This window comes from Simochromis diagramma, unplaced genomic scaffold, assembly GCF_900408965.1.
Source record: "Simochromis diagramma unplaced genomic scaffold, fSimDia1.1 OVJJ01000293.1, whole genome shotgun sequence".
NCBI classification, from domain to species: Eukaryota; Metazoa; Chordata; class Actinopteri; order Cichliformes; family Cichlidae; genus Simochromis; species Simochromis diagramma.
The window spans coordinates 15,990,221-16,017,757 of record NW_024386801.1 but is presented as its reverse complement, the minus strand read 5'-3'; the positions used below and the strand labels follow the sequence as shown (position 1 = coordinate 16,017,757).

Here is a 27,537-nt window from a genome sequence, read left to right as displayed (position 1 = left end):
TTAAATATATTACAGCTTCAAAAAAGCTCCCAAAACACTCTGTATATGATGTCTGACTTGTGGTCATAGGCCATTGCTTGATTTATCCTTTCCCCATATACAGTGTCATTGTGACTCTTTGAAACAAAAAAAGCTCACGTGTCTTCATCAGTGCACTCTGAAAGAACAATTAATTATTCATGAGGAAGCACAGCACTTTAAATGGCATTTTAAAAAAAAAAAAAAAAAAAAAAAAAAAGGAAAAGAAACTTTATTTGCTTAAATGTGTCTCTTGAGCGTGATGCTCTTTTCTACTAAAAGGCTGATGCTATTTTTTTTCTCCCTGTGTTGTTGTTGTTGTTTCCTGATATAGTAGTTTAATGAAAAACCCAAAGACCAGGCCGATAATCCCTGACAACAACCAGGCAATCCCCGATTTGTAATGTTGGGCATGCTGCATTGTAAACAGATCCAGACAGCATGCCGAGGTAGCAAATGTCGAAAAGATCTATTAAGCCGCGCAAGGTCATAGCTCTGGAGAAGATTCTGTTTTTCCCCCACTTGTGCTGAATAACTGTACATTTACAACTGAGTGATATTAATGGAAAAGTAACTTATGTTCGGTATGAGCAGATAAATTAGACGAGAGCTGCATGCTAACATCATTTTTCCCCCTTTTTATAGACAGAAGTAAAACTAAACGTTTCATTTGTGCAGAGCCCAAGTATAATTCTGGTACTTTCCCTGCTGTCAAGAAGTCATTGTAGCAGCTCAGGATTGGATTTAGCTGAAAACCATTCGTCTCTGCTACTGTGACCCTCGGTTGAACTGTGTCTGCCGAGAAAATGCTTCTTCACCCAAAGTGTGCACCACAGATTATTTTCAGCAGCGACGCTGTCATTACGGGTTCAGTTTGATTTGTTTTTTATATTTTTTGGGGCTTTTTTAATGTTCACCTCTGCCAGGGAAATGTGAGCCAGTGCTGTTTCTTCATGTATGCATGTGTCCCGCCAGAAAACCCCATCGTGTCTGTTAGTGGTCTGACACTCTGACTCACTGAGAATCCGATATTGCTAAAGGAATGACTGTGACTACCCTGCTTAGTTTCCTGCTGCGCAAACACACACACAGTCAATCTCTTATTCTCTATCTCCCTCACGCCCTCTCGTACATATAAATCCGAGCCAATCTCCTATTATTCATTTCCACTGCTCTTGTCATCTCTAAACCCCATCCTCCTTTGCACTTTAATTTTAACACCCTTCCCTCAGCATTTAGCATTTGTAATCAATGTTATTTATTGTGATAGAGATTAACTCAGCCTAATCGACGCAACCCACCCAGAGAGAAACTCTAAACGTGCCCGTCTTTATTAAGTGCCTCCTAATGAAAATTCACTGTTTAAGTTGATGATTGGAGCGACTCAATGAGCATACCACAGCGAAATAATGATTAGATTTTTTTTAAAGTAAGCTGGCATTGATTAGATCCTTAATGCCTATTGCATAACTGAGAGCTGCTGTTGGTGTACATACTAGTTATTGATTGGGAAATAAGAGAGCACAGGCGATGTTGGATCATTGTGCAGCAGAATAGCTGTCTGTTTTTATAATCGTGACATAGAGCGTGTCTTGTTAGAATCATAAAACCTGCTTTCTTAAAAATGTTTTTTTTATTTTATTTTATTCTTTAGCCAAAAAGTAAGAACCCACAAGGGACCAGTAAGAGAAGATTGTCACTCATGAGAAAGCTGGTAGGTAGGATTTTAGGATTTGAAAGCTTAGGCCAGATGAGTTTCCCAGGAAGATTGGAACACACTTTTGTACACACAAGTACACACGCATAGGCAGACGTAAATACACATTTGTGTGCATAGACCACTTGAGCTCCTGGCTGACAGTGATTATAAACCTCTGGAATATCTCCCACGTGTGTCCTCACGCAGCTATCAAGGGCTGCACGCTGTGCGATCTAACCTCCTGATCCTTGGTCTGCCATTGCCATGGTAACAATCAGCAGTTACACCCCAACACCACCCCCACCACCACCTCATTCCTCCTTCCACTCCTACCACTCAGATGTGACTTGTCAGGGGCTATTCAGGATGTGGATTGCCAGGCCTCAAGCCCAGCATGTCTCCTGCAGAGGTAGAATAGAACCAATCAAGGAAATGGACTGGCTCCACCAGATGCCACTTATTATTAGCATTACTTTCTTTGCACTTTCATATGTGCATCTCTACAGCTACTTATTTATTTTGTACCCCTTGATAACTGTGCATACTTCACTTTGCTTGAGTAATAAAAAAAAAACGGCATTAATTCAGACAAGTTGTCTTTATGAGTCTGACGTTTACGTGGGTACCAAGAAAAGCTCCTGCTGATTACCGTTCATGCTGTAATCCCAGTGTTGCCAAATGTCACATGTTTCAAGTAAGACAATTGCTTTTAGTCTCTGTGTCACACTCTTCTGTCCAAATAAATCTTGCACCTAACATGAGGAAAGTTCAAATGCCCACCCTAATTAGATGATCTGCAAATGTAATTTTGCATAGACCAAAAGGCTTTGTCTGCATGTGGGACACAAAGTAGATTGGTCTTTTGCATGATTGCCAATTCAGCACTGGTCAATAAACGGCACATAAAGCACACAAGATGCAGTCTGTGTGCTTGGAGGGACTACATGCGCCTCTCCAAACTCAAAAAGCCCCTTTCATACATGTCGGGTTTTGTTTCATTAATTTTGGGCTGTTCATAAAATTTTTCAACTGCTGCATGTGGAAAGGTCTACAAAAACATAGTTTTTTTTCATGAAAGGGATTCTGTAATGTGTCGGATTGCTTTCCAATAATAAATATAAAAACCAGGTTGTGACAAAAAAAAAACCCACATTCACAGTTGCTGAAGTTATGTTTCTTGCCTACAGCCTTTTGTAGAAATCTTTCCTCTGAATCTATTAAATCCATGCAGTGTACAGGATCAGGATCTAAATGAGTCTCCAAAACGAGTGTGCGTGGATTCAAAAAATAATACTTTTTGTGAAGATATGTATTTGTCTTCACTTAGGGGATCTGTCACACAGTTACGCATCGGTCTCGAGCTTCATTCCAGCTTTCGGGGGCAATTTTATATCACTGTTTGTAAAAGTGCAATTCATTCACTAAACTCGGAAATAGTTTCCTTTCATGTCAAGATTTTTATCTCAGGTTTTTTTCTTTTTCTTAGGTTGTGTGCAGTTCTGACATTATTGTGCACATTGATCTTAATTATACGCGGAATGTGATTTCTCTAATAATTACAGTAACACAACAAATTAAAGAAACGGGTAACCAGAAAAACAAACTGCTGCTTCACTGTGCACTATTAACATTTAAAATGAGCATTATTAATTGTCTAGCCTCTCGGATGATATTACCCCGTTGGTTCCTCACCCCTACAACCACCTCCTGCCCCTACAACCCACCAGTGCTGCTCAACTGTTAGCTGAAAATTGGCAACACTGTTTAATAGCAGCTGTGAAAAAAGAGGAAAAAAAACACTACAGGAGTCCATTTAACCGTGGCTAATTTCGTGATGCACTCCAGTTGCTTTTCATTGACTTATGGGAGCGAATGCAGAGTAGAGTAGACCTACAAAGTTGTTAGCAGCAAACAGGGGAACGTGCAGAAATGAATCACAACAATACCGTCTCCCTTTGACTCTGCCGTAGCAATGCCCCAGGAGACCATTATGTGCGCTCTGAAATGCGGCAAATTCGTACACGGGAGGGAAAGAAACCTTGCCGTGCTGAATGTTAAACTTTTTTTTTTTTTTTTTTTTGCAATAGCTGGGGAAGTTTCTGGGATCAGTTGCTCCTCTGCGGAGAGGGGAGGCTGTTCTTTTGGGAATGAAGAAAAGACTTTGATGTAGATTTACTTCCAAAGTGGTTGAACTTCTCATTCTGTTTTACCCACGTGTGTGTGTGTGTGTGTGTTCATCAAGTCATTAGAGAAACCATTTGTATATTAATCATTTAAGCTCTGCACTCCTCATGTCAAATGTTTCTTACTAGGTTATATCCTATCTTCCCTGAGGACCTTTTTGACAGTTAGTTACCACAGAACGAAAGCAGTACTGGCACGTACGCCTTCTGTAAATGATCAATTGATGTCAACCCTGCTTTGCAGGAAAAGCAAAACGATTTGTGCTACAATTATTGCGCTTCAAACGGTCATCTTTTCTTCTTCTTCTTTTGCGGTTGTTTGTGGGTGCCAGCTGGTGGATCTCACTCTGCAGGCTGTACTTTGCCAGTGTTAATCCACAAACTGTTGCATAAAATGCCACAACTGTAAGCTGTGTTGTTTAGCCTTTATTGTTGCATAAATATATATTTTTTTCACCACTTTTGTTATCGGCAAGCCAGACAAAGAGACGGGGACACTGGCATGCCAGGCAGCCAGCTGCTCACACAGGGAGCATGTCTTTAATTATTTTAAAGATAGATGGGCTGATCGTGACATCAGCAACTTGGGAAGTTAAGCGCCCTCTTTACTTTCCTCTGTTATTTAAATAATACTGTGCAAGAACAAAGACGCGGAGAGTCCCCTCATCTGACTGTACGATCCTTTTGATTTGGGTCTAATTGGGTGCACGTTAGCCTCTGGTATAACAGATACAACTAATTAGGCCCTTGCTCGTATAATTAAAATGATGTAGCATGGCCAAGCTTCCAGCAGGGTATGTCTTTAACAAAAGTAATTAAGAAATTTATCACCTGGAAAGATCCTTTATCCATTTTTGTCTTCATATCAGGCCCATCTCTGTTTGTTTTCACATGACAAAGGCAAGTCTGTGCTTTGTCACCATCTTCTGCAGCTGAAAGGGGCTCTGTGGTGGAGTTGAAGGTGTGAAGAATTAGGTTTGATCCTGGGCGGCTGGCACTTATCAGGAGTGTTGTGATATGGGGAGCTCAGTAACCTCCTCTGAGATTCTGCTTCTTTTCCCTCACACTCTTTATATTCTCCACTCCTCCCTGCTTCCCTCCCGTACCATTAAGCCCCGCATTAAACATTCATATGGCACCTACAGTGTATTCAGAAGACACACTACATCCCTGCTGCTCTTCCTCCCTCTTCACTCTGCCCTCTTCTTTTTCACCGTAACCCCCACTACCCCCGACTTCAGCTCCCCCCCACCCCCATATCAGTGAATTCCCACTAATAAGGATACTTAGAGTAAATCCTCACAACTCCCCGTTTCACAGCGGATTAGCGTTCTCACCCTTGGCGAAGAGAACAATTGGTTAAGAAGGGCAAAACAAAAAGAACTCCTTGTTGGTGATGTTCTGTTTGGATCCTTGAGCTTGTTTTCCGTCTTCCTCGCTCTCACGCTCTTCTTTCCTTCCTCTGGCCGAAACAAAGCGGTTACCCACTCCCTCAGTTTTCCCTTACCTCTTGCTCTGACTTTTCACTCCGCCTTGAACGCTCATCTCTCATTACCAGATTTGCCATCACTGCACATGTGCCCCTCTGACCACTTATGGATTTGTTTTCCATTAATACATTTCTAAGTCTGACTAAAGCTAATGACGTCCTTCAGACTGAGCTCAGTCTAACAAATGATACTAGTAATTTCTGCTCAAGTGAATACAAGTTCCCCGAGGACAAAAACACAACTCCCCGACTCTTTTTATGTGCACTTTCCTCACTATAAAAAAGAGAAAACAACGATAGAAGAGACAACAAAGTTCATGTAAATGATAAATAGAGTTGACGAAGGAGTTTATCCCTCTCTGTCTAAACCTACTCTATCACATGTAGAAACGAGGCAGCTCGCACTAGCCCCACCGGAGCCTTCTAGCAATTAGGCAAGTGCCAGAAAAACACATTAATCTAGCTGTTATATCTAGCCTTGTTAATTTATAGTTGGGTTGTGGAAGCTCACTCATTAATTGGCTCTGTTGGATGACACACAGCGAAATTACATTTGCATAGATCATTTTTAAATTGCCACCCAACATCCAGCTGGGAGCAATGCTGAGAATAAACCCTCTGGTTTTAAATGTTTGCTTGTTTGATGGCAGTTTAGTGATGAGAGAACACGGAGGTAAGGTGTCTGAGAGAGGTCTGTGTGAGCTGTTTTTTTTTTTTTTTTTTTTTTTTAAAGCTGTGGTAGCCATCTCGCCCACGCCTCCATACAAGCGGAGAAATTGGCTGTACTCAGCAGACCAGGACGAAGATAGCGAGCAGTGGTAGTGGCGGTGAGGTGGGGAAGGCAGAGAGGGGTGGCAGAATGGGCACCCATGCAGGAGGGGGAGTCAATTCCAAAAGGACTGAGTTTCTTTCCAAAAATTGAATCGTCAATTTCCATTCAGCTGACCACTCTGCAGGATTGGAAATGAATGAGTGTCAAAGCAGTGGTTGTCCTGGAAATAGAGGTTAGCCCTGAAGTGAAATTCAACGACGACAGCGTGGGGAGGTCGGGAGGGAGGAGTGGATAAGTGGTAGAGGAGAAAGAAAGGTGGACTGGAATCAAAAGTGAAATTGAACACGGGGCCTGACCTTGCTGTGCTCCCTCTCGCGATGGCCTGGGTGATAATTCCTCTGGCTTGAGCTGCGCAGACTGGCAGCTTTGGTGTGACCGAGTCTGAAAGAAGGGACGGCTGTAATTATCGGCAGAAGGCTCAGGAGATAACGAGTCTGAAATGCAGGCTTCCACTGGCAGACATCAGTGCTATCTCATGCCCAACACTTGTCATGGCCGGTGCATCCGAGCACGTGTGCAGAGGTGTCTGTACCTTTTTATGTGAGGCTGCTGTATGCATCTTTGTTAGCCCCCCGCCAGCAGAAACCTGCAAGGACCCCCCCACACCCACACACTGTCTGGATGTGACAGAATGTCAGCGCTCTCACCTGACATGAAAGACGCAGTGACACCTTTAGAGATGAGGTGCAGATGTTATCGCTGACATGCCTCAGCTACGCCACACGACTGGCCCATAATGCCACCTTGCTGCTTATCAGGCCATCTGCAAGTTGATTAAAGCAGCTTATTTTTAGACGGTGGGGGACTAATTCCCTCTGACCTTTGTGCCTCTGCATTTGATTAGAAATGGCAATCACACGAGGTCTGAGCAATTAATCATGAAGAAAAAGATTCCAAAATGAAATATAATCAGGTGAGAAACCACAGATATGGATCGCATTACACCTAAACCTTCAGCAGCGGTGGAAGACATATACAAATACTTTAAGTAAAAAAAAACAAAACAATAATACAACAATGTACCATCACTCAAATACTAAAAATGCTTCAATAACAGCTCTATGTTAAACCCTAAACCCTTTGACAGTATTCACAGTTAAATTTTTAAGGGAACTGCATTACATTTGTTACTTTTACAAGTAAAAGTATCATTTGGTAAAATAATGAGTCAGACTGTTGGAGAATGAATAATTTCACAAGTATTAAATATATATTATTTCTTATCCATTATCTTTCCAGTTGGTCAAGGTCCAGCTTCTTTTAGTGAGCACTTTAATCATTCACAATAAAAATACTGGCACTCTTTAGTTTCTGTTTGAAAAATTTGGCTTAACCTCGGAAGAGGATTAGTGCCACATCGCTGTTGTAGAAATATGAAAAATTATACTTTTTGTCAGAGCGATTTGACCCTAATTGATCTGCAGTGAAAAGAAATACAAGTGCATGTGTACGCAACAAGCCACGTGTACGCAACAGGCCACTGGGAATGCAAATCACTGTTTTCATGATCAGTTAATCTCCTGAAAATTTTTTTCAGTTAATTATTTGATTGTTTTGTTTGTTGTTTCTCACAGTTTATCCAAATTTTCAATTGCCCCATGTGATGTGTTCAATTTACTGTGTGACCACGAGTCCAGAACCTCATATTACTTATAATTTGCAGTGATATAAACCAGAAAAAAATGCAGCCTGTCATTCAGCAATTGAGAGACCTGGTGTGCTCAGGGTGATAAGCAGGGGCAGCATTGTGGCACGGGGATAGCACTGTCGCCTCACAGCAAACTGGATTCGACTCCACCATCTGAATGGGGCCTTTCTGTCTGGAGTGTGCACGTTCTCCCCATCTCTGGATTCTCTCGGTGTACTCCAGGGTCCACCCACAGTCCAAAGTTAGGGGGGTTAGGTTAACTGGTGATTCTAAATTGCCTGTAGGAGTGGATGGTGTGAATGGCTGTCTGCGTTAGCCCTGCGACAAACAGGCGACCTGTCCAGGTTGTATCCCACCTTTCGCCCTATTGCACCTGGGCTAGGCTCCAGCCCCACCACCCCACCATCCATCCATCCATCCTGATGGATGGATGCAGCAGTTGTTTAGCATTTAGAGTTCAGCATTCTTATTGTATGACTGGCTTAAATGATGTGCTAATTGCTTTAATGTTAAAAGGTTAATAATTAAAATGAGTTTTCCATTGAAATTAAGTCTGTATTTGTATCCAAAAACAAAAAGTGCCTCAGTGGCTTGTAACACTGCGTATCCTTAAACCGAAGTTTCAAGTGAACGAAAAGAAGGAAACCTATATTTTCTAATTAGTTTGTTGTTTAATTGCTTCAGCACCACCAGCTCACTCCCATTCCTTAATTGTTTATCTTTCTCCTTCAGAGTCACATACAAAATTACACTCTTTCTCTCACAGTTGGGCAAACAAACACCCCTCTACTTCTCAGATAGACTTAACGCTCTGGTAGTAGCAGGGACACAGCAACGGGAGGGTGTGTGTGTGTTCGGGGGGGGGGCTCTGAATGAACGTAGCACTGATCATCTCTATGATTTCAAACTTAATTAACCTGGGCATCGCACCACACACACACACACACATCATCATCTGGCCCATCAGCAGTGGATGTTCACTATCTCCTCTCAGATCAACTGTGATGGCAGGAAGAGAAAGAAGAGAGAAAAAGGGCAAGACAAGACTGAGAATCCGTCATCCCACCAGCATCAAATACCTTAACCCGCTATTAAAGACCGATTCAAGCAATTCACAACCTGGGTCTTTTCATAGCTGTTGATGTGATTTCTATTGGGTATGACACTGTTGTACTTACCAGTTCATTTACTGAGATCTGGGTAGATGATGACATCAGTCAAATTTGTCAGACTGAATAGGAAGAAGCATTGAGAGGACCAGACAAATTGAAAACGGTTAGCAAAGCCACCTTATTTGGGAGGTAAAATTGAAAGTGAATAATGTACTGGAGCATGAATGATTCATCACTGCAAAGGAAGAAATTTACTCTGCTATCGTGAGTCAAAGTTGAGTTGGGAAATTATAAACTGGACTGAAGATGTGGTTAATTATTTTATATTTGTTTACTTCCAGATCAGTTGGGGTAACTTGGGGTTTGCTTGAAACCTCTAATTGTCCCTTCATACTTCCTGCCTCACTGAATGTTATGCAGTAATATTTGTGGCTCCAGCTAACAATTATTTTCTTTCTTCAATTAATTCAGAAGTGATTATTTAATTAACTGTTTGGACCATAAAACTTAAGAAGCCTAGGAACCCAAAGTGATGTAGATTGCTTTGTCTAGCCAACAGCCAAAAATCCAAAGATGTTCAGTTTATCACAGTCCTGCCGAAGTTAGAAATTATATATATATATATGATCCAATGTTAACCTGTATATGATCCCCCCAGAAAACTGAAAAAACTGGAACACAGTCTGTTGTGTACACACACGCGCTTTAGAGCAAAATTCAGAAGAAGTTATAAAAATATAATTTGGCTAACTAACTGCTGCTCTCAGCAAAACAAAACCTCACTTGCCCCCTGCTCATGCCCTCCCCAGAGACCTGACTCAGACCGTCTGGCTGTCTGTCTGAGCTTTGAGAACACGGAAGTGCAGACTCAACCATTACCACAGTCAAACGGGGGAGGTTTGTGTACCCACAAGGACCTGTGCAAAATTCCCAAAACTAACCATGAATATAAAAATACCTCAGCTTTGCTGCTTCTCATGCGAAGCAGTAGAGAAAGAGCCCAAGACAGCAGATTGATTGGTGACAGGGCACTCTCTTTCTTTCAGTTCTTCTCTCTTCCTTCCTTTTTAAGTTATTCCTCTTTTTTTTTTTTTTTTTTTTTTAAATCTTTGTCTCACAGCCGAAAAAAAATCCCCTCTTTTTTAATGTTTTTTTTTTGTCCTCTCATTTAATGTCAAAAATGGACTGCATTTATATAGTGCTTTTTGGGGGGTCTCTTTCAGCTACCATAAAGTAATTTCATATAATTAGCCACTTCACCCAGTCATAGATTACGTATCCTGTAGCTACGATACATTTTCTACCACATACTCGCACACCAGTGATACATTAGGTGTAGTTCTGAAGTTCATTATCTTGCCGAAGGACCTTCTGACATGCAAACTTGAGGAGCTCGGTACTGCACCACCAACTTTCCAATTAGTGAGCATCCCGGTCTACCTGTGGAGCTGTCCTTCATATCTTTCTGTGTCTCCTTTCCTCAATTGTCCTGTCTGTGTGGTCATCTCATTTAAGTCGGTGACATTTGATGTGAAGTGGCGCAGGCCCGAGAGCTTATAGCCACTGACTCATAAAAACACACATGCGCACAGAGGACTTGATGTGCAGGGAAAGGTCAGACCCACTCTCAGAGGGCCTAATCACCCACTCTCATTGAGTGGCCTGCTCGCTCAGTCACACTTGATTGTGTGCGTGTGTGCTTGCGTGTGTGTGTGTTTGTGAGGATAGTGTGGTCAGGGTGTGACTTGGTGTATGTAGGCAAGCGAGTGAGAGTGAGTGGGATAGATCGCGCCTCAAGAGTGTGGCGGTTTGTGTGCAAAAGTGTGCTTTCCCTACTTCTGAACGTACGATCAGCAGATGACCGTTTTGGGTCGGGTGACAAACACACACACAGACACACATGAACACGTGCATGCAAATACACGCGCCATCCTCTTGCCCCAAACATGTGGTGCAATCAGCAGCCTTATCGTGGGAGCTGTGGGGCAGTAACAGGCTCATTAACTTCTCCCTGAGCCTTTTTTAGAGAGGGAATTGGCCAAGACGAGTGGGCCACACTCGTCTTTACCCCCTCTCAGTCTATTTGTGACTTTTGCAGTAAGTGATTGTGCGTGCGCGTAGGTGTCACGCTCATTTTTATTCTAGCCCATAGTCCCTTATGTTTCTGTGTTTATTCCACCATTAGTGGACCTTCAGTGCTGCCCATTGCTTAAAACAGAAGCTACCAGAGCAGGGCAGCGGGGATTAAGTATTAAAGAGCCTCAGCTGCTCTGGGGCTCCTGTAGCTCAGCGTTCGGCCACTGCGGCCTGATAATGGTGTTTGTTTAGCCATTAGTCAAGCCCTGCTTAGCAGCTCTCTCCCCTCTGGCTGCAGCAGCTCTGATAGATGATGGATGAAGATTACAAGGGTTGGCGGATTGAGGAATGAGTGTCGTGGAGTGGTTTCAATAGCGTCAAGAACATTCGGTGGAAGTGCATGCATTGAGGAGTTGATCTCAATGACAAATTGATTTTAAATCAGAAATTGTAATTTGAAACGATGAATATGACAAATGGTAAAGTTACGTTTTTTTAACGCAGTCATGTTGTGTAATAGCTGCTGTATGTGTGATTGTCATATGCACATTTAAGAAACTGAATGTGTTGCAAGCTTTTTATGTGTTGTAGTTCCCCTTCTTGCATTAAAAGATAAGAGGAAGTAATATTTTGATGATATCGTTAATGAGGTGCCCGAAACGCCTCACGGTGTTTCAGGCACCTCATTAAGCACCAGAGCCATGTCCTGCCGGAAAGAGGCCGGGGCAGAATCAGGACACACTAGAGAGATTATATCTATTGACTAGCTCGGGAACTGGCTCGGTGTCCCCCTGGATGAGCTGGAGGACTTTCTTGTGGAGAAGGGTGTCAGTGAAAGGATAGATGGGCCTGTTTTAAATCTATTAGAACTGGTGCTTGTTTTTTTTTTTTGTTTTTTTTAAAAATCATATTGCAAATCAAATTGCTCTTCCAGTCTCTCAAGTATCGCATTTAATTTTTTTCTAAATCACTGCGCCATACTAAGAAGAAGGAGCAGAACTAGTCCAAGCAAATGTGTTTGTGCGTGTGTTTCATTCGTGAGAAAAAGAGGCTGTTAGATGGTGCCCTTGTGTTATGAGTTGAGGTTTTGTGTCGAGGCACACACGGTTTATCAGAGACTACCCTTCCTGTGATTAGTTCCCTTCTTCGGACTAATTAAAAAGTAGCCCAGTCTATTTCCTTTTGCACCACCAGCGGAAAGTACTCCTTCTCACTGAAAGCTATTTAATTTTATGAGGTATTTCTTGCAGCTAATTTAGCCATTACCTTTTAAGCTCTAAACGTGACCTTTTCTCCATATGCTGAACAGCGCTTGCTAATCTTTGGGCCATTACCTGATAGCTGTTAGTCATTACTAAGAGCTAGAATCTTACTGGGCCTCAGCCAACGCTTATATCCCCACCATCACAATGCTCAAGTCACCATCCACACTCTGACTCATCCTGACAAGTGACAGGCACCTGCCAGCTCGCACAAAGGGGCTATTGAGACTCAGTCAGTAACGTGTGTGATTGCCCTCCCTCTGTTCCTGTCCTCCTTCCTTTCCATTCTGCTTTCTTTGCTGAAGTTACTAGAGCTTGTGCTCTATTCATACGCTACCATGTCTCTGTTTAAAGGATTGCATTTTTAGGAATACGCATTTGTTTTCTTTCTAAGAGTGAGTTAAGAAGATTGCATCAAACTCGTCCAGAGGGAGAAATACACCTACTGGCACTTCTAAAATGCAAAAGTTACCATGTTGTATCTTTTTTTTCTTCTTAAATGCTTACACACAGAAACAGAAACCACTCATGTGGTTTGGTGGAAACTGCTCAGCTGAACTATTTCTTGGCAAACATAAACGCCTTGTGGAAAGATTCCTCATGTCTTGTCTTCACTGTCAGCTTTCATAATTTCTTTAATGTCATGTAAGCAAGGAAACTGGTTTCTGTAATTGGGTGGGCAAAGAAAGCCGATCTCCCTGATCTCCCTGCATGGGTTATTGCGTTTTTAATCAGCCTTTTATTAGTACACATGTAGAGGGGGAAAAATCAGGGAGAGAAAGCGAAAGGCAGAGTGGCTAGATAAAAAGGCGCATCATTACATGGAGAGTTTTTAAATTATTCCATCCCAGTTCTGACTCAAACTGAAACTCAGAGTATCATCTATTAATTTACACGAGTTGGTTTCCACTCCTGAACCACTGAATGTTTAATTCACACACATTTACACTAAGAAAAAAAATGCAGGCTGTTTGCCTGTCTTCTCACTATGGCGTCTGCTACCAGATAAAATCAGTAAGGAACATCTTCTATTGCTCATCGCTTATGAAATAAGTCTGATAATGCCCAGACATTTAGTCAGTGAGCAGTTGCACCAACATTCACAGTATTATGTATGTGTAGATTCGCAGTCATACGGTTCGTGTAGTCTTGAGAGGCTGAAAAAAGAAGGCAGCTGGACTACTTTAGGTCTGGAGTTCAATATGCAGTTGGTGGAGAGTCTCAGGTATTTAACCTGTGGTGTGGGTTGTCCCTTTTGGGGGATGGTGATGGGGAAAAAGAACCACAAAACCTAAAAATTCCATGTCTCAACCAAGGCATATCATCGTACTGAGCTGGTCAGCAACTTAAAAGCTGTGTAGCAAAGGGTTATATTGAATACACTAAATGAACAGAGAGACAGCTGTTAAGTACCTTATTTATCAATGAAGTTAACAGAAAACGGCATATTCATAAATGGTATAAACCAGTTTTCTTTTTAATATACATATCTTTTAATAAAGTGCATTTTGATGTTTCACTGGGTAACCATGAGGCTTTAGCATTTGTGCTAACACCACACAGACATAAGTCCTGTCATGCTTCTCATCTTGAAAACAGATAGGTGTACTGCTAATATGCTATAATGATTAGATTAAGATCAGATGCTAAAAAAAACACAACACTTATGTCCACTACTACACAGGTTTCTTGTTCCTATACATGGGAAGGCAAGCAAATCAGAGACTATAAGATCAGTATTCCCCTTGAAACAAAACGAAAGCTGGGCACTGAGACTAAACCACATTACAAGATACCTTCATGGCTCATTGGCGTTTATGCTGGGGAAGTGAAATCATTATAACCAATAAGCTGTGTAATGGATTCCTTCCCAGCAGTCAGTCTGCCTGCCTGACTTCTTAATTGTCACTGTATGTGTGTCAGTATGTGAGTGTGAGCTGTACTTTATATGTAAGTGCAAGGTGATTGTGGTCCTGGACCAGGGGATCACCTCAGGGTGGTGCACGGATTAGAGAAGCTGCCCTTCAACCCACGGAAGCAGGGATTTAACTTTCTGTGTGTGAGAGCAAGCTTCCGACGCGCTGAAATGCCCTTGAGCAATACACCAAGTTATTACCTGTTCTGAAAAAAGGAGTCTGGCCTCTGACAGAAGATGGTGAAATAAAAAATTCCCCGCAGCTAAGCAGTTGTTGAGTCAAAAGGAAATGAGGGTCAGCGCTGACACAGTGAGTGGATTGTTTGTGTAGTAGACTGACGAAACATTGGACTCGTTTTCTGATCTGTTGGTATATTATTCATCAAAACGATGTCAATAAAAACAAGACTAGAATATTAATTGACTGACGGATAATGAAAATATTTTAGAGCTTCAGCTGTGGGTGTAGAAATACAATGCACGATACAGTACAGTTGGGACGCTTTATAAAGTTTAAATTAAAAACAATATGGAATGATTTGCAACCCCATATATTATTCACACAGAAAACACCAAACTGGTAAACTGAGAAAATGTACCACGTGGGGGGAAAAAAACCAACATCTGGAGGAAGGTTTTGCATCTAATTAGGTTAACTGGCAACAGGTCAGTAACATGATTGTGTATAAAAAGAGCATCTTAGAGAGGCAGAATTTCTCAGAAGTAAAGATGAGCAGATGTTTTGCAAAAATCTGCATCTATAAATTGTGGAACAATTCTGTGATCTTTGGACTCCCAGGGAGCACTGAATTACAAACAGGCACGATTGTATCATGGAAATCACTGCATGGGCTCGGAAACACTTCCAGAAACCATTGTCTACAAACATAGTTCACTGTGCCATCCACGATTTTAGGCTAAAGTTTTGTCACGCAAAGAAGAAACCATAAATGAACATGAACCAGAAACATCTTCAATGGGACAAAACTAAATTAAAATGGATTGAGGCAAACTGGAAATTTTAATGTCTTTTTGGGGAAAAAAATGGATGTAATGTCCTCTAGACTAAAATGGAGAGGGAACATCCAGCTTGATGCCTCAAAAGCCTGCATCTCTGATGGTGTGGGGGGTACATTAGTGGAACTGGCAGCCTGTACATCACGGTGTATGAAAGGTGTATAAGCAGATTAGAGCAACACAAGCGCCCATTGACTTTTGACCTTGCATATTTCAGCAAGACAATGCTGAATGACACATGTCTCTATTATAAGATCATGGCTACATAGTAATTAAAAGAATAGAGGATGTTACACAGTGCTAAACTTTTTAATATTAAAATATAGGTTTATTATTTCCCAAAAATTGCATTTGTTTTGGGTTCGGGTATGCTTGTCTGCACCCTACAGCTGTTAGTATGCATTAGTAAATGTCTGGATGTGGCCGCGATGGCAGTCGGAAGAGGCACTGGCTCCTGAAAGTACCTTTTCTCTGCCAGGCCAGGCTGTTTAATCAAGTTTCCCGCATCTGCCAGCTGTGTCCACACTGCAAACAGCCACTCTGTCCCACTGGAGAGTTGCAGCATCCAGCTGGGGTTGGGGGAGGCCAGTTAGCATTGGGAGATTAGCCCAAGCTGCTGTTGGCCAGACAGAAGAGGTTGAATTTCTGTGTTTGTTTGAGAGACAAACAGAGATTGAGAGATTACAAGAGACACAGAGGTCAGCTGCCGGGCGGTATGAGGCAGAGAAGCCTGGTAGTGTGTGTGTGTGTGTGTGTGTGTGTGTGTGTGTGTGTGTGTGTATGTGTCGCTGAACACAAGCACATTTAAATGTGTACTCTGCTCAAGTAGTTTGTGTGTGCAAGCCTGTGGTTTTGCGCTCTTGCTGCTCAAGTGTCCAGCTGGCAGAAGGGAGATAGCAGGAACCTTGAAAATGGTGACGGAGCGGTAAACAGACACACAAACAGTCTATCAGTCCTAATGAGGAAAACTGCTGTGCCTAAAAGGATCGTGTGCATGTGTGCACGCAGGTTATGCTCGCACCGGCTGACTCGTGGTCATACATCATAACAGACAAACATACACAAGAGGACAGATGCATGTAGACACACATGTACACACAAGCAGAAACCCAGAGATGTGAGAATTGGGGCACATACGGTCTAATAAGAGAGCAACGTGTGATACACACACTCTTGGGTCATGGGCCAACTTTAAAGGTGTTAGCAAATTTAGGCCAGAGCAGCTGGATCCCGCTAAAATGGACCAGCCCCATCAACCCCACCCCCCACCCCCTCTGTGCCCGATGCCCTGAATACAATGGCTGGGCTGGCTGCTTTTGGTGAGCATGGTTTTCCCAGTCAGTCAAATTGAAATAAATGAACTGCCAGCCCTGACGGCAGGGTAATTGTTCATATGGAAATTGGATTACCATCGTCACACCAGCCCTCCTTTACAACTTGTGAAACAATTTTACTCCGAGCATGGGACAAGACTTTTTGCATGTCAAAAAAGGAAGTGGTGGGGGGAATGGAAGACATGCAGAGAAAGAGTTCTCCACACTCTCCCGCTTCATGTTTCATCTTTTAACAATGCTTCTGTTCTGCCTGTGGTTTCCTTGGTGGTGGCAGGAAAATAAAGGACAAGGATCCACCCCTCAGTTCCAGTTCCTTGTCATGGCTCTCAACCTGGGTTGTTGTATTTCCTTGGGCTCACTTTATCATGCTTTTTCAGCATGCTACATGTTGCTAGAGACATGGTAAGGTTTGAATCAGAGCATTAACCCCGCGTTCACCTCTCTTTACCCGGGGTCGACTTCTCTGGGGACAGGCTGCTAATTTAATCGTACTTCACTTATATCAGTGTATAACAGGGAAAGTGGTTTCAGTGGTTTCACATCAGTGTCAGAGCTGTCAAAGGCAGCTCTCCAGTAAAGAAAGTGCTGAATATGAATGATCGCAGTATGGGGTGATATCCTGTTAGATTTTCTGGGTAGGGTGTCTGTTTCTTCATTTATTATATCAGTTTCCTTTCTGTATCTATTTTAATAAGGGCGAGGGGACTCATGCCGCTTCAAAACTTGCCGGGTCAGCAGTTATGTAACCGTTTGTGCATCTGATCTAATCTAATCATCAGAGACATATTTCTCCAGAATTTCAATTCTGCTATCTCCTTCCTGATCTTTTGCTCCCTTACCACGACACACTTGCAGACTTCCTCCTTAGGATTGGCCAAGAGGCGTGTGGACTGCCATGCTGGGTTTTAATGCCCCTGTGTCAAAGAAACACAGCATGGCAGTTTGAAGAGAAGAGTGTCTTTGTGTGGTCTGAGCAGGATTACCTCGTCAGCACTTCAAGCTGAGCTGGTTTCATGTATTGGGGCTTGCACATGTATCTCTAAGCCTGTGGATTTGTGTATGTGTAGGGTGCACACACCTTCCATTTTTCAATTTAATATCTTTCATTTTTTTCTCTGTTGAAAGCTGCTTCTCCTGTCCAGACATGGCCTACCTTATGGAGGAAGGGTGGAAGAAATGGTTCTGTATTTGTCAATAAAAGGTGTGTGTTTGCGCATGTGTGAAATGATAAGCAAGGAAACAAAAAAGGCACACCTATGTGCTACAGGCAAGCCTGTGCATGCCATACCTCAACAGTTTAGCTGTCCTACTTCGCTTCTCTCAAACCGAAGGAGTACATTTGAATTGGAGACTACATATCAGAGCGGTGTAGCACATCGTGTTCGTATGGCTCATTCAACTCTGAGCTGAATCTTCAGTTTGGTGTCGTTATGGTGAGGTGAGTAGTCAACTTAGCTTAAACAAGTACTGTAAACAGTAACAGTTTTCACAGGTCTTTATGCCAGTTAATATTGTAAGGACTGGACAACACAACTTACAGATACTGTTGAGCCTTAAAATGTTCAGAGCGTTTAGGTATTTGAGGTTTGTACATCTCATTTATAACAACAAAATGTGTACTTCCTACTTTCTTCCACAATGGAAAAAACATTAGTTGCACTGCTCCTTTAGTTTTCTGTTGTTGCCTAGTTTCATTTTCACTTAGTTTTACATACCGAGTGCTAGAAATTGCTCTCTGGAGATTTGCCCCAAGACCTACTGGTAGCTCATATTTTCACAGCATTTGCATTAAAATTACTACATTTGTGCTACAATGCCATTCTTTTTTTAGATCAGAGGGTGGATAACTGCAGCATTTTTCTTTATAATGTGTTAAAATTCAAGAACAACACAAATCAGCAAATCTAAAAGAATGAAAGCTGAATACTAAAACTGAACATTATAACCTCCCTGAATGATTTATTCATGAAGAATTTTCAAGCACCGCTGTAACAGACAGCATTAGTTTTAACTAGGTGCAAACTACCTGTTAAACTGCTGAGTGACAGTGAGGTGACTACCCTGTGGTGGGACTGAATTAATTTTTCATCTCAAGGTTTCTACAAGCTTTGTAAATATATGCATAGTTAAGAAGAATGATACAGTTTTACATGTGTTTAAAGTAAATACAACCTACTATAAACAGTCATGAAAAAAAGTGCACCCCATGGTTCAGTAGCTTTTAGAAAAGACTTTAGCACGGATGACCCAAAGTAATCATTTTCTGTATGACTCTGTCACATCACTATGAAGGAATCTTTTCCCACTAGTCTTCTAAAAGTAGAGAAGCTTCTAAAACGTTGCTTCAGTTGTGGGCATTCATTTATGCACAGCTCTCTTAAGGTCCCAACACAGCAATCAGGTTTTCGTAATTTAATTTTTTTCTTTTTCAGCCATTCTGTTATAAATTTGCTGTTTCAGCCAAACTTTACCTGTCAGAAAAATAGCCTGTGTGTTGAGACACAACACAACGCTCTAGACTGTGTCATTATTTATTCTTGTTAAATAAATAACACATTATAATATGTTTCGTAGTTAACCTGAAGCTGTACTTACATAATTGTAAAAACTGCTAAAGACCAGAATTGGCCCATTTAAGCATTCGTGTGAAGAGTTAAAGAAGTTCTAAAGCTCAAAGATTTTTTTCTTTCCGTAACCACAAACAATCACGTGAAAAGGAATGAGGTGAAATGCCTAATTTAAGGTCAATTCAGTGCTGGCTTCAGGCTGTTTGAATTTGAAAATTGACTTTCACCAGATCATATTTTTCAGATGTGCCAGCTTCATTAGTGCATGATGTGTTTCATTATTATTTATTCCAGGCCATTGGAGGCTTCATTAGCTGCAGGCTGATGCAGCACGCAGCCTCTAAATTTAGCAGGCTTTTATTTATTCAGAATAGCCGCGTGTTGGATGATATGCCCAGTTGTCATGTTCTCTCACAGCAGACATGTTGAAAAAAAGAGGTGGGTTGGTCTGGGGAGAAATGGGCCTCATTCCACCTGTGCCACCCCCACCAGGCGTCTGTATCTGCTCAGCTCTTTGAAGCCTCTTTAATTCCAGCGTTAAGGATTAAGCCCATGAAAAAAAAGGATAAAAAGTGACAGAGTGACAGAAGGAGACATCTTAGGAGAGAACAGGCTCTTTTGAAATATGTTAAGAAATTCGTTTGCACTGACCCACAATGCAACATCTGAGGGAAATTTGTGTGACACATTTTTTTGTCTGATCAGGGACTGGCCATAGGATTTGCATGAATAGGAAAAGCACCCTTTGAAGTTGCAGTTGTAAGCAATTCTGGAGTTTTCTGAAACCTAAACGAGTGTCCAGAGATGATTGTCCTTGAATTTGTGGTCTGAGAAAGTTTTATTGGGAGTTAAAAGAAATCAAGTAATTTTTTTTTTGTCACAGATACTACTGACATAATCCACTTTTTTTCTGTGTGGTATGTCATATCAGGGTAAATTGATAGTAAAGGGGATATTACAGTTTTTAGTGAAAGACACAGAGTCATCTAGCTACACCATGTCTGTAGACAATCCATTAAAAAGTGGGAATTGTACATTGTGGCAGTATACAAACAGCTGTTTAATTTCATTCTGTAGGTGTGCAGATATGCAGTAGGTGTAATTGTATGTACAGGAGTGTGCTGACAGTGTTTTTGACAGGTATGTTCTTAAGCAGAAAAAATGCACATTAAAGGTCATGTAGCTTGTTAGACTACCTGAATCTGTCTAGTCAAAACATAATAATAGTCAGATGGCACCTTTATATGAGAAAATTAGTATACCAACTTACATACTACATACAATGTCACCCTAAATTTGCTCAGAGTACAGTTTTTGTTTACAGATCACAGAGCTGCTGATTTCATTTTATGGTGATGTTTTTCCTTTAATACCATTTTTCCTTTTAGTTTTTCTCTGTGGACATTTTTGCAGTTTGCCACCTCACTTTGTCAGTGAAAGTTGTCTCTGTTTTGCTTTTGATGTCAACATTTTTGAGGCTGTGAGGCTGTTTTGCAACTCGTGCAGTTTCTGTGAAGCTTCCCTGAAAACTCAAGCACAAGCGTTATTGTCCTGCCGCTTAAAGCTGACACGGGCTTGTAATTGCCGATGGATATGTCCTTTGAAATTGAAGTTGTGTTACTTTAGAGCTGAAATAATAGTTTACATAATATACCCTTTATTTTGTCCACTCTGTACTGTGCACGTAAACTCAAGATTTCTTTTCTGTTTTTTTGGTCTTTTCCTCTCAGTTAAATCTTGGCATAACACTTACCGCCCCTCCTTAATTAAAGCTGTAAAAACCAGCCGCACACATTTCTGTCCTGAATAAGCAGAGAGAGGGATTTTATTGCACCATTCCCATTTTAATGGAAATATTTAAGACTATGAATTGAAAAGGGCACAATACATTTATGTAATGAAATGGGTTAAGGGGGGGTGGATAGTTTGAGGCAGTAAATGGGGGGGGGGGAGGGGCTAAAAAAATATCAAGAAATCGAATTGTCTACTTAAATGAAAATGAGTGTTGCCAGTGAAATTAACGGCCGCGCCCCCCCCCCCCCCCCCCAGGCAAATGTCCAATCAGTGGTCTTCCCACTTAGTCCAGTGAGCAAAGGCAGGTTGACATAATAAAACAGAGTTTTGGCAAGTGACTTTGACAAATGTGTCTGTGAACTTGACTGGCAAGATGAAATGAGGAGGAGGATACTACTGAGTGTGTGCAAGACTGAAACCACATGCAAACATACACTAACATTTGCTGTGTGGGCAATGGCTGCTTCAAAGCCACCTGCAGTTCCATATTTACCACAGCCTGCGCAAACAGCAGTGAACGAAGGCTCCGCAGGCACCTGCTGTTAGCCGGTACATGAAGCTGTCTGTAGTTTACAAGGATGTTGTGTGATCATATTTCCTGAGACAAAACAGTGTACTTCCTAAACACATTGTGCGGCTGTTAGGGCGGAAAAAAAGCAAGTGTAAATGAAGTTGGATGTGATCCAAGCTTTTTAAAGAGTTGTTTATTGTGTTATGGGTTGAGATCTAGTTGTTATCCTTGTCTTTTTTACCCATACACAAACCAGTTTTATTTTTTTCACCAGTGATGGCTTGAGATAAGTCAATTGAATTCAACCCCCTCCCCCCCGTAATATAACTGGATCAGGGAGTTGAGTCAGACACAAACACCTACGCCATGCGCTGTCATCTCAAGGCAGTTTTTAAATGGTTTTAGCCCCATAACTTAAATCTGTGACTCTAAAGTGGGATATGCTTCATGTGTTGTACACCTTAAAATCCCAGTTCATTCAAATTACTTCCTGTTACTTTTGTATATACACTAGGCTATAACTTCAGGTGTATAGCCTAGTGCAACCCTATTAATGTCTCCATGTGCAGATTCACTTCCAGTTGAATATAATCAAGAAGCTAGGCATGCAGACTGCTTCTACAAACACTTGTGAAAGAATTTGTCACTCTCAGGAACTCAGGGAATTGCAGTGTTAGGACGTCACCTGTGCAGCAAGTCCAGTCGTGAAATTTTCTCGCTACTAAATATTCCGCAGTCGCAGTCAGTGGGTGTTTCCTATTCCAATGTGCCGGTGCACACTGTGTGCCAGTGCACAAAGCAAGGTTCATACAGACATGGACGAGCGAGTTTGATGTAAAAGAACTTGACTGGCCTGCACACAGTCCTGACCTCAAACTGACCCTCTGCCCCTCCCAGTGAAGCAGGCTTGTTGCTTAGAACCAGTGTAAAGACAACTGATTTACCTTCAGTTTTATGTATGAGTATATGTGTATGTATGTGGGGTTATATTAACTACACACCAACCCTTTGTTGATGTGTCATGTTGCTGATAGTTAATGTGCATTTAAAGTTCCATTTAACTTCATTAATAATAAAACACTTCTTCCTTTCTGTTCCTTCCAGAGATGGCAAGCTGGGTCTCCATCCTCCTCTTCCTCTTCTGGCTGTCAGTCTCTCAAGCCCAAGGGGGGAGTGGAAAAATCCCCACTGTGGAATTCATCTCTGAAAGCCTGATTAACAATGTGGTCCAGGACCCACAGACTGGTCGCATCTACCTGGGAGCAGTCAACAATATCTTCCAGCTGAGCCCGTCCCTCCAGAAGGAGGCCCGCACTGAGACGGGCCCAAAAAAAGATGCCAAAACATGTACACCTCCTGCTTCAGGCTGTCAGGACACAGTGCTCATGCCCAACAGCAACAAACTTCTGCTGGTCCACCCATCCAATGGTTCACTAATAGTATGTGGCAGTCGGTACAGAGGCATATGTTCCCTCCTCAACCTGTCTAATGTAGAACAAGAGTTGTATTACAATGACAACAAAGGAGAGAGGACTTACGTGGCTAGCATAGAGGATAATGTGAACGTGGTGAGCGTCATGTCCAACTACACAAAAAATGGCCGGACCTTCAAAGTGTTCCTTGTTGGAAAGGGCTATGGAAGCCTGGACAGTACAAAACTAATCAGCACACGAATCCTTGAGGACTACCAGGACTGGGTTGTGTTTGAGAACATCATTGAGGCATCAGCGGTACAGACGGCGCCATTTGTCCTCAAGTACTTACACGACTTCCAACATGCCTTCAAAGAGGATGGTTTTGTGTATTTCCTCTTTTCTCGGACTCTCGATGGCACAGATAACAAAAACTTGACTTTTGTGTCTCGTCTTTGTGAAAATGACCAACATTACTATTCGTACACAGAGCTCCAGTTAACCTGCGGTACAAACAACCGGTACAACAAAGTCCAAGCTGCATATGTGGCTTTTCCAGGAAAAGAGCTGGCACGGGTCATGTCTCAATCTGGTAATTATGGGACGGTCACCTCATTCACAAAAGTTCTCTTCATGGTGGCTCATCCAGATGACGACGAAAGCGACTCTGCTCTCTGCATGTACCCGCTGAACTCCATCAATCAGCAGCTGATGGATATAATCAGTGCATGCTACAGTGACTCTGGGGAGATTTCTGGGGTTCCTGCTGTGGACGTACCCTACTCATCTCAAACCTACACAGCATGCACTTCAAAAATTTCTGTAAGTGCTTCTTTGTCAGCTGACTCTAATTTAAAAGAATGTTTTGAAAAACTCAGATTGGTATAATTATAATCTTTAATGCAGTTATCACTTTTTATTATAAAATCTCAACATTTAATTCGTTCCCTGGATAACTTGTAATCTGACCAAGGCTTAAAAAACAAGGCTCATACACTTCCTTTACAATGCAACAGTGTCCAATGAGAATTTGGGAAAGACACAATTCTTGTAGTCTCTGTACACCACCACAGTGGATTTTAAATCACACAATCAAGACGTGGCTAAAGTGCAGACTTTCTACTTTAATTAAGGGGCTTCAGTATTTTTTGGGGTTTTTTTGTTTAGCATTTGTCTGAATCTAAGCAGAGAGTATAGCCCTGTACACTTCACATTTCGTCCTTCTGTTTCTGTTTCGATCAGCAGTCACAGTAATCAGACAGTAGTGACCCAGTTTCAGTGGCAGCTATACATACCCAATCTGATCATGAGCTGCTTCTCACCCCTCCATATTTTTCTCTACCCATCATTCTGGTTCAGGCTGTTAATCTTGGTCTAAGAAGGTTGGAAAGAAAAGCGTCTGGACTTTAAGTTGCTTGAAGACGTTTCACCTCTCATCCGAGAAGCTCCTTCAGTTCTAGGGTCAAATGGTGGAAAGTTCCAGATTTAAGCCCTGTGGGAGGATTCCCCCAAAAGGGACAATATATTCTTTTCCTAATCACACAAGCCAAGGTGTAAAAAAAAAAAAAAGGGGTGTAGGTCCCAATCAGCCAAGGTTTCGGATAAGCTCATTGTGAAACCTAGCCCCACCCTATCATGTGATTTCTTGAGGTCAAATGGCCCAGGATGCGAGTGGCCGTGAAGGGATCTCAACACTTGATTATAGATAGCAGACAGTTGGTGTCGTAAGCCACCGCCTCTGTTCAAAGATGGCTGTTCACAGTGGACATAGATGGCTTCTTTCACTTCTCTTTAAATCTGGGACTCTCCACCATTTGACCCTAGAACTGAGGAAGCTTCTCGGATGAGAGGTGAAACGTCTTCAAGCAACTTAAAGAAGTCCAGACACTTTTCTTTCCAAGCTCCTTAGACTACGATGACATGGATGACTGAGAACCTTCACAGACATGCTGTTTATCTTGGTTTCACCTATCCAAAGATTTTTTTTTTTCAGAACTGTAAAGGCTCTTTCAGATTTTCTTTGGCAAAGTTTAATCTGATCCTCCTGTTCTTGAGTGTAACCGATAGTTTGAACCTTGTTCTATTCCCATTCATGGAGGTGTTGTGATATGTCTACCTCCCCTGGGTGTTTTTGACTTAGATGTTATGAAGCCGTTTTTCTTATCTATGGAAATAATTTTTCTCAGGTCTTTATGTGTTGCTGAGCTGGCCATTTCATTCCTTATTTTCTAAGAAAGTACCAGATTTTTAATTTTTTTTATTCCTGAAGTTTTTATTATTTCTGTCCAACCATCTATTCGCTTCCGCTTATCCTTTTTCTGGGTTGTGAGGGGCGTCTGGAGCCTATCCCAGCTGTCTTAGGGTGGGAGGCAGGGTACACTGTGGACAGGTCGCCAGATTCTGGTTTATTTTTTCAGCTGAATGTTAGCCTATCTCACTTGCACTGACATGTATTTGGGGATTTTTATTTACAATTAGAAAGAAAAGCTATAAAATGTAAATTCGACACTTCAAACCACCTTCAAATATTACGTCCACTTCATTTGTCATGAAGTAACAAGGGAACTGGCCTCACCTGGAACTACTTGTCAGTCGAATATCCAGTTGGTTTTAAACCTCTAAAAAAGGGGGACTGTTTATAAAAATGGCTCAAATTCTCAAAGAAGTTTTGGCAAAGATTTGCTAAAATGCCTTGAGTTAAAGCTTAAAGTTTAACTTCAATCACTTATTGATTGTTTGATTTAGAACCTGCCTTTGTGGTGTAGAAAAATAAAACCACCAAAATTACGCCTTTGTTCAAGTTATAGGCCGAACTTTAATATGGCTCACTCTCCTCTCTCCATGTACTAAATACACCTGTCAAATTTGGCGGTCTATTCATGTTTTAAAATTTTCCCTTTGCTGCCTCTGACATGTCAAGACCGCTGCTACCCTGCACCACTGGTTGATATTTTAGCTGTTTCACATCTCCAGCTCCCACCATAGGGTCTGCAGCTGTAGGGTATTTACTTTAGAGAGTGACTGAGCTTAATGCCAAGATCAGTACCTACTCAGAAATAATTGAAGTATTCCATGAACAATTTTAATATGCCAAAGACTTTTTTAGTTATGGCCCAACTTAACTGGTTATTTTACATTTTTTACTTGCATGTATTAGTAGTTTCTTGTTAAGTGATCGTTAACACGAGTTTTCCTATTGTTCTCGTCTCAGACTTCCAACTCTAAAGCAAATACTTACTTGTAATTTTTATTCATTATTTTAATTCATTATTTTAATCAAAGAAATGATCAGTCAAAACAAAGCCAATTTTAGATTGTAGATTAAAATGGTCGAGTGTTCAAAGCACATTTCCCATCTCTGTTATAAAGTTTAAGTAGGATACAAACAGTACTGCAAAGACAGTTAATGTTTTTGGAGTGAAAAGCAAGCAATGTCTGATCGTCCCTTCTTGTTATCCTTTCCCTTTACAGAAGGATGCATTGGGAAACTTCAAGTGTGGTGCAGAACATTTGCTTTCGCCTCTGGCAAGCAAACCAGCATTTGCCTTAAAGGCAGATGCAGCGATGACCATGTCGGTCCATCTGACTGCTGTAACTGTTGCTGTGGAGAATGACCACACGATCGCCTTTTTGGGCAGCGCCAACGGAGAGGTCTTCAAGGTTGAGTTCTCTTGTGGTTTTTTTTGTTGGATATTTTTTTCCTCAGTTTAAACTTTTATCTGAGGGAAGGTGTATCAAGTGAATTTAAAACCTCAAATTTCTCTTACCTTTTGTCTTTTGTTTATTTTGTCCAGGTACACCTGAGACCAGGTGAATATGGCAACGAGCCGTACTCCTATGTTGGTAACAACATAGGAGAGAAGGTCAACAAGAACCTTTTCCTTGACCAAAGCCAGAGCCACCTCTACATTACCACAGAGAAAAGGGTGTGTGTGTATATTTAACACTTATTATACATTAAAATTCTGGCAGAGTACTTGCTGGTGCTAAGACTGAGCTCCACAAAGACTGTATTCATTTAAAAGAGAAAAAAATAGATCCAAAGCAAAAAACTATGCTGTGGTTATGCACGGAGAAAAGCCTGTATGGTGCCACTGTAGAAAGCTGCCTTGATTAAAATGAGAGATGTTGCTTTCAAAATGTCTTATAATATAAAACAAAGTGTTAATAGCTCTGCTGAGCAGCCTCAGTCTAATGTGGAGAGGAAAGCTCACTGTCTTAGAGAGCGGGCACATACAATACCATTTAAATATTGAGATGGTATTTTTAGAAGGGAAGACATGGACTTCACAGATCACAATCAAAAGTAGCAACGCTAGCTGCATTAAGAATAGATAAACAGATCTATACAGAATCATGGCTTTGTTCTTACATCCACACAGCTGACCAATCACAGCACGAGTATTAGCATTTTATAAAAAATAAATAAATATATAATAATCAAAATTATTTGCTCCGTTGCTTTTTTAAGTTTGCGATTTCAGAAGTTTTGCTTTCATTATATTGACTCACATCTGTTTCTGCAGAGGGGGAAGAGTTTCTAATGTTGATGCTGTTAAACATTCAGATTTTATCGGAAAAATACTGATGTCTTGAAATAAGATCTAATGGATTGGCTTTTACATGTAAAAAAGAAAACAATTTCACCCTGGTTACAGTAAACATTCA

General features: G+C 41.5%; 1 protein-coding gene across 5 annotated transcripts in view; it reads left to right on the top strand.

The window, feature by feature from the left end:
* The window catches only part of LOC120730065 (plexin-B2-like), a 130,682-nt gene that overhangs the window by 62,313 nt on the left and 40,832 nt on the right, over positions 1–27,537 (top strand). For 3 of the 5 annotated variants that reach the window (XM_040026167.1, XM_040026165.1, XM_040026164.1), the window contains 3 exons: positions 22,562–23,691; positions 26,341–26,529; positions 26,664–26,795. In XM_040026167.1, coding sequence (XP_039882101.1) covers positions 22,564–23,691; positions 26,341–26,529; positions 26,664–26,795 — 1,449 coding nt within the window. In that variant the 5' untranslated portion in view covers positions 22,562–22,563. Of the gene's footprint in view, positions 1–10,176; positions 17,787–17,810; positions 18,024–22,561; positions 23,692–26,340; positions 26,530–26,663; positions 26,796–27,537 lie in introns of those variants that run through there. The other 2 variants (XM_040026163.1, XM_040026166.1) reach the window with 2 other exon arrangements.